Raw genomic sequence first — 8,052 nt, 5'->3', positions numbered from 1 at the left:
CCCTGTCTTCATATTCCAACACTGGGCATTGAATTCCAAAATGCCAAAATGAAATAGTAGAATATTCATGTAATACATACTCAAGTGAATTAGATCCATTTTTGATATTGATCAATAAGGTTTGCCCTTATAATAAAGAATTGAAATTGAAATGAGCCATATTTGACTCATCAGATACTTCCCTCAATCGTTGCTCTTGATGTAACGTGGAGCTGAGATCACCCAACACACACAAAGGACCACCTATCGTCCAGAGAAACAATTTGATCCCAAACTCACACTTTAGAGATTCAAGTTGTGGAGCGTGCACATTAATAATGAGGACCTCAACATGATTTGTCACAGATTCTAGCAAAGTGGCAATATAATAACGACATTGTCGATAATCAATTAGAGTGAAACAGTCATCCCTCCATAATGAAACACAGAAACTAGACCCCCTAATCTTCTAAAGGCTCCAACCTGCACCACATTAAACGGTACACCCTTCCAAAACTTATTTAGAATAGGTACCAAAACCTCCTTGACCTTAGATTCTTGAATAGCCATGAATTGAACATCATAGCGGGACACAAAAATACCCACTATTTGGGCTCGACTTTTGTTGCCGAGGCCTCTTGCGACCCTCATTTTTTTATTTTTTATTTTAGACGAATGCATCCCCTTAATGAACCAATCAAACTTAGTTAACTCGTCAGTAACCTTCCCTTAATGAACCAATCAAATAAAAGTGTTTACGGCCTGATTATGACACATTTCTAAGAGTTATGGGCTGATTGGGGTAGCCCAACACCCTCTTGCCCGTCATCTCCGCTTCTGATCTCAAATTACACGCGTTTCCCAATATGCGAGTATACTAATTCACTAGGAGACTGTACAAAAGCATATTACGGAGTACATTTTATGAAGCTTCTAGTTACAAGTAACAACAAATTGTTGGTGAGCCTATGATACATTATTGGCGTATATTCTATGACCGCTCGGTTGAATTTTCATAATAATTTGTACATAGCTTACTTAAACTAAATAGTAAACATAACTTATTAGGGGTAACCAAATAAGACTTATAAGAGTCGCATTCTAATATATTCTTTACGTCTCAATTTTAATCTTCAAAATATCTTCATAAATCGGAATTTCGTATGGAGGTTATTATATTATTTTTTTTGAACAGCTTTAGGATCACCTAGGGGGACTTAACCACTCACGTGCTCATCTCCTACACAGTTACCCCCCCCTGCGTGCCCAGGAGGAAACCCGCACCAATCCCATACGGGATATGGACGGTAAAACCCCCTCCCCTTGACCCCACAACGCGATGTGGGAAATGTGCCATGTGTGGAAATGTGCCATGTGTGGAACTTCAGGGATGAAATTGTGGGTTAATGGTGCCTCCAAATTTAAATATCATCGACATGTTTTTGCTTTGCTGTCTACATTTGTTTGGAAAAATGAGAAGATCCCAATAATTATTACAATTTACCATTAATGTTATACTTCCTCTAAATTTTTATAGCCCATGTAGATTTCATAAATTAGTTGTCAACATTCATGAATAATTAAAGCTGATAAGGTAAAGTAATACGTAGTATTATACTTGCATAACGACAACACATAGATAAAAAGTAAGGTAAAACAACAATCTTATTAAATAGTAGAGTAATAATATTTTTTTTCTTAGGTAGAGTTTAATAATAATTTTCACTTAAAAGTGCTTGTTAATATAACTTGGAGCCACACCAAAAATGCCATTACCATAAATTACAAAAGGAATTGAGAGTGGCAGTCAGCAATGACCAATGCAACCCAAAAGAAACAAAAGGTGCTTTTGAATATCGAATCTGGACCCAAATTACCATTCTTGAAACTTTCAAAATCACAATACATAAAAGAAAACAAGACAAGTAAAGAAAAGAAAAGCTAAAGTATCATAGAAAAAAGAAGACAAACCACAGGGAGATTACCAACTTTATTCACAGCTTAAACCGCTAATATAATCACTTCGTATTTGGCACTAATACATTTTTTAGTACGTAAGCTAGATGTTTGGAGCAAATGAAAAACTATCTAACAATCGACTCGGAAAGCGATTTGTATACCATATTTTAGCCAATAAGACACATTTAATTTATTGTATATTTGTATTTGTATATTTTAATGTATATTTAATGGTGTGCAGAAAAAAAAAATTTGATGTTAGAAAAAATAACACATAAGGTGTGTTAGAAAAAATAACACATATGGTGATTATTGGTACAAATGTTAAAGACAGAAAAATAATACATATGTGAGAATGTGAGAATGTGAGATTATACATATTTGATAGTGTGATTATTGTTGGACTTGAAGTTATATTTGAAAACTACTTTTGAAATGAACACAGTTATTACTATGAAGCCCGACCCGTTAAGATTTAAGACCCATATCAAGTTTACTCTTTTTCACATCATTTCTACCATCTTGCAACAAACTATGCTCATTTTTAGCAATTTGAGCATGCAAAAAAAGTAAAGAAAAGATTTGTTGAAAGGAGGGTAAGTATATGAGATGCTAAGTGCTTTATTTAGGGAACACAAACCCACTTAACTACAGAATAAAGCCAACTCCTTAAAGCTAAAGCAAAGGCAACACCCCTTTTAAAATTTGCATCTTTTACATAACACACCCACATAGAAAATGTATTAGATTTCATTCCTTTTTCATCTAAAATTAAACATGGATCTTTCAATTCAAACTTTGAACAAATACTTGAATTAGTACCCTTTAAAAAAAGCTTCAAACTTTTCTACCCGACACAATAAACCAGCGAAAAGAACTTGTCCTAGATCAAATATTATGATCAATATCTTAAGAATTGTACCATTATAATCGATTTTAAGAACCAAACTTCATGTAGACCTACCTTGGTTTACTAATATATCTCCATGTACAAAAGTTTTCGAGCCAATCCTAGACTCGTTCAGGCGATTGTCTCGTATTCCCAATTTTCCTGAACAAAATCAAACATAGCACAATGAGACACAAAAGCTTTAATGCATGCATAATTATAACTTAAACTATGTAAACTTTTCTGCAATTTTCAACTTTGCTTTAGATGATAACTGAGAAAAAAAATGCAAATCATGCACAAGATATAGTGATGCATGAGCGCCTTCAAACTTGTATAGTTACATAATTATCACATCAAAGTAATCAACATAAAAAAAAAAAAAAAATAGGGATAATGTGTGTAGTTGCATACCTGTTGTGAATAGGATCAGGTCCATTTGGTATTCTTCTTTTACTCACATGGTGAAAAACAAACCCTTCGTGCCTCCTTGTTCCTTCGTTCGACATGAAAACACCAACGCTTGCAGTTGGGGGCATTGGCCCCCCTGTGATCGTGGCAACCCCAAAAAACAAAAAACAGCAGAACCCGACAAATAAAAACGCCTGAAAAACATCCTTAATGTTCCTCCCCATGACTCTAGCTATACCAATTACCAAATTACCCCTCTAGATGTCTACTCCAAAACAGAATTTTTGGCAGACAATATGAATGAAAAATGATAAACTTATAGTAATAACAATCATGTTGGTTTTGGAATTAGAATTATGCATCTCTCTGCCTTTGATATAGAAGTTGCCCACACACATATAAAGAGAATGTGTGTGTAAGTTTTTTACTTGGAGGGTAAGAGAGACTACTTTTTTTTAAAGATGGAATATTACAAGCAATTCTGTTGCACTTTTTCTTTTATGTTATAAGATAAAAGGTAAAAATTAGATGAACTTTTGACAAGCATTCTTGCTTTAGGTTATGAGTGGGTCCACAAAAAAACTTACCAATGCTTTGTCATGTGCATTTTCATGCACTTGTGACACAGATTTTGCTACTCATGACATTATAGATGTATAAGAATACATCAAATTATGTGCAAATGCAAGTGATAGTAGTACAGTTTATGAATTCAATACTTCCATTCAAGATTGCAGTCAGTTAAGCACAGTAAGCTAGAAAACAACAATTCTTGTTAAGATATGACGTTTTCGATGCACCATGTTTCTATTTGATACTACGATACGATACATTTTCTACTCGCACCGCCTCTGTTTATGAAAGTAACATATAAAAAAAAGTGACTACATCTTGAAGTATGACTACCACTTTACGGTATCTAGAGTTGTAGACATATAACCTTTTTTTTGTCTCATGCGAGAGAAACAAAAGAGGTTGCCTTACTAAGACTCAAAGTATATAGTGGTCCATTGATTCCTTTCAATCAAACTTGTTTCATTCTGAAACTACGTTGCGTTATTTTTTCAAAATATATTAGCTCCAACAATAACATAACAGGATAATATCGTTAACAGCAAAGAAGCTTTTGTTTGTGTTGATAAGATATGAACATGAGATTACACACACCTTACAAAAGGAAGATGCTAGGTATATTGTAACTTATGTCATAATGTTACAATAATGATATCTGAAAAATCATCTTACAATTTTAAATAATTGTGATTTGATTCTGCATATCAACTATTCATCTCTAACCATGTGATTAAACTCCAATGCGAACTTTCTATCACATGCTACTCTCCGTTAATGTGATTGTACATTGTTCACATATAGAAGTTGCTTACCGCAAAGAGATGTTGAGGCTGATCTAGGTTCAATTGTTGATGATTATAGTTAAGGAAAACTGAACAAAGTAATTTGACCATTAAGACCTTTCCTTCTTCCTGGCCCACTTGGGACCGTATATTGCTAGATGTGTCCTCCCGAAACGGCGATCAGCTAACTACAGTTTGTATGCCATTGGAAAAATCGTAAGGTCATAAATCTATGCACATGATAATTTTTTTTTTTTTTTTTTTTTTGAAAGGCAAGTTGTTGGCATCGAATGCTCTCATTTGCCACGCACGCACGCGCTTTCGGGCGGAAACCCGAACCGCATTACAGGGATTCGAACCTTATTCATCCCGAGGGGCAGGCGGTTCAGACATGGGTCCTGAATACGGGTCGGTAAAACCTCCCCAGGGCAATCCAGCTTTCAGGAAATAGATCCCACGGATATTTTACGGAGAGGGACTCGAACTTGAGACCTCCCCACCCCCATCCCAATACACAAGTGTAAGGGGGTGAACCACTGGAGAACTAGCGTGGGTTCTATGCACATGATAACTGAGTGTACAGTTATGATATAAAACACAAAAGAAATAGCTAAAAAGTACCTTCACAAGGCACCCACATGTTTCCAACATGTCAGTTCGAAATGGATACTCTACAACCTATACAATGATAATCTTCGGTAAGATACTAAAGCAATCTGAATGTGAAGAAACATAATGGTCAGGAAAATTTAGAAGAGGTAACTTACTATGAAAGAATTATCTCCAATCACAGAAGATTCTGAAATTTGTTTCATTAGGATCTCGTAATCGACTAGCATATATGGAGGTGTGACACTTATGTAATCAAATGGAGCATCTTTGGTTCGGTCCAAATAAGTTTCCACGCGCACAGTGTGTATAACCGCATTATCAACAAAGCCCGTCCATTCTAAATTAGGACGTAGAACGTCAGAAACAACCCAACGGTCCATCTCCACAAAATGCACCTGTAATCAGTATGGTAATGCTAAATCATACATACTCATATAAACTCTAACCATAGTTAAACTCTAACCATAGTTAAATGAAAATAACGTACCTCAGAGCAACCTCTGCTAATGGCTTCTATGCCAACAGATCCTGTACCACTATAAAGATCTAACCATCTACCGGGCCTTAAAGAAGTAGGACAGCCACCAGCAGCCTAAATAAAGTAGATATTTTCTTACTGATAAATAAATTATAAAAGAAATCCATATTTTGATTTGATTAAACAAAGCAGAATGAAAATAGTACCTGCAAAATACCAAAAGCTGCACCTTTGACAACTTCCATCATTGGGCGCACATCCATGCTCTTTGGTGAGAGTAATTTCTTCCTTCGTGCCGTTCCTCCAAGAACCTACCATTCATAATGTCAATATGCAGTACAATATACATATAACAGTGTATTTGGATATTCAGTTAGGCTTTTTCTAATAACTGTAATCACAGAATCTGGTAATCAATCAATCAATCCCATTTTTGTATTTCAGAAGTAAGAATCGGTTTTCACTCATCTCAATAATCATTAGTTGTCTCTTGATACTAGTACTGATCTTCCTTTTATACAGGTTTTTTTAATCTATGGAGTTAATGCATTGCTTGAACTTTTAATCACATGTCTAAAAACAGAATGAAAACACTACTATTACCGTGTTACATTAAATCTTCCATATTCCATATAAGATACTAAACACTGATATACATTGGAAGCACTGGTGGAAGCAGAAATAATTTTTCACCAGGGCGAAAAAAATTTTAAAAGCGTAGCAACTTTTTTTGAACATGGAGGTTTTGGGCAAAAAATATGGTGGTTTTTTGGCAAAATGTGGAGATTTTTACGCAAAATATGAAGGTTTTGGGACAAAATATGAAGCTTTTTGCGCAAAATATAGAGATTTTGAGGCAAAAAAAATCCACTAGGACAAAATCGAAAAATCCAAAATTTTTACACTGAAAATTGCAAATCGACGTGCCCTCAAATATTTTCGCCCCTGATTGGAAGAGCAATCAACAGATTCCAGATACCTGAAGCAACTTGTGAGTCTCCCTGGGCTTACTTTGCTCCTGTGGTGCCTTAATCTCATCCTTTTTCACTTCTTTTTTCCTTCTCGACTAAACAAAATACGCACTCAATACATCATCATACATCGATACAATTTCATAATTTTTAATTAATTTTATATATACATCAAAATTTAGCAAACCTTCTTAGGAGTAGGTTCAGACAGGAATTCATCAGGATCGAGTCCGTACTGTTTGAGTAATTCTCTCTTTTCCTCCGTAGACTTCGGTGATTCTGAAATTAATTATATAAATTTTATAGAATAGTTATCGTAATTAGTTATGAAATTGAAACATGAAAAGTTTAATTGTGCATTATAGGTGGCGGAATTAGGGTTTTAGGGACGTACTGAGAGATGATGAACAACTGAAGGTTGAATGTCGCCGGTACGGACGTTGGCCGGAAATTGATGGACGGCGAATGAAGAGAGTAATGTTATTGTTATGATTATTATTACGAGGTTGCCATGAAATTGGTGGTGTTGGTATTACAGAGACCGCCATGAAACCTTAGCCGAGCAAGCTTTTACTAATTTCATTTCACTCTCGGCAGTAACTAGTAATGTAACTATTTTATATTCATAACCTTCTAGTTATGGACTTTGTTTCAATTTAGCCCTTGTTTTTGTAAGAACTATTTATTTTAGACTAAATTACCAAAATCGTCCCCGTGTTTGTCAATTTTAGTCGTTTTAGTCCCTATTTATACAAAGCTGCAATTTTCATTCTTAAATGCATAAAAATGTCCCAAAATAGTCCCTCATACTAACTATAGTTAATTGTCCGTTAAGTATACAACATGAGCACACCATGTGACAATTCACCCTTATTTTAAACGATTACCAGCTCCAAATTGACCTAAACCGTAATTGGCTTCACATAATGAAGCATCGAATTCAAGCAATTCCAACTCACTTCTAATTCTATGGGTCTCTATTGTGTTTGTGAAAATCACTCGGTTATTTGAATTTCAAACCATAAACCCTAGTAACTAGACAAAAGAACAATAAATGGAATTTACTTACTATAAACATTCTGCAATGTTGTAGTCAATGGTGTCCATCCAAGTTCGCCATCCATTATTAATAAATCGCCTTTTCCTTGTTTCAGTTCTTAATGTTTTGCAAGTTTCAAGTGTTGAGATATCGTAGAGATTATAGGGATAGGAATATGGATCGTTTATTTAAGCAGGAGATATGCACGTGGTGTGCACATGTTGTATACTTAACGCACAGTTAATAGAAGTTAGTATGAGGGACTATTTTGGGACGTTGTTATGCATTTAAGGATAAAAAGTGTAGCTTTCTAAAAATTGGGACTAAAACGACTAAAACTGACAAACACATAGATGATT

At 34.9% G+C, this 8,052-nt stretch overlaps 1 protein-coding gene across 1 annotated transcript; it reads right to left on the bottom strand.

Annotated features, from left to right (window-relative positions):
* Positions 1-4,326: 4,326 nt before the first annotated feature.
* LOC139891963 (uncharacterized) lies at positions 4,327-7,234 on the bottom strand. The gene is made up of 8 exons (XM_071874988.1): positions 7,049-7,234; positions 6,842-6,933; positions 6,663-6,749; positions 5,890-5,994; positions 5,693-5,797; positions 5,361-5,600; positions 5,215-5,271; positions 4,327-4,781 (listed from the first exon to the last, which is right to left on the bottom strand). Exons 1-8 carry the CDS (start codon positions 7,200-7,202, stop codon positions 4,704-4,706), a joined length of 918 nt encoding a protein of 305 aa, XP_071731089.1. The 5' UTR covers positions 7,203-7,234; the 3' UTR covers positions 4,327-4,703.
* Positions 7,235-8,052: the final 818 nt, after the last annotated feature.

This window comes from Rutidosis leptorrhynchoides, chromosome 2, assembly GCF_046630445.1.
Source record: "Rutidosis leptorrhynchoides isolate AG116_Rl617_1_P2 chromosome 2, CSIRO_AGI_Rlap_v1, whole genome shotgun sequence".
Lineage (NCBI taxonomy): Eukaryota > Viridiplantae > Streptophyta > Magnoliopsida > Asterales > Asteraceae > Rutidosis > Rutidosis leptorrhynchoides.
Note: the sequence above shows the minus strand (reverse complement) of the source record. Positions and strands in the feature narration are given on the sequence as shown.

What these genes read in the sequence shown, in the direction of transcription:
- LOC139891963 (XM_071874988.1), bottom strand. Translation starts at nt 7,202, where the DNA reads ATGGCGGTCTCTGTAATACCAACACCACCAATTTCATGGCAACCTCGT. An exon ending in AGACTCACAAGTTGCTTCAG is followed by an intron (nt 5,995 to 6,662) that starts GTATCTGGAATC and finishes TATGAATGGTAG; the next exon opens with GTTCTTGGAGGAACGGCACG. An exon ending in CATGTGGGTGCCTTGTGAAG is followed by an intron (nt 4,782 to 5,214) that starts GTACTTTTTAGC and finishes TACAAACTGTAG; the next exon opens with TTAGCTGATCGCCGTTTCGG.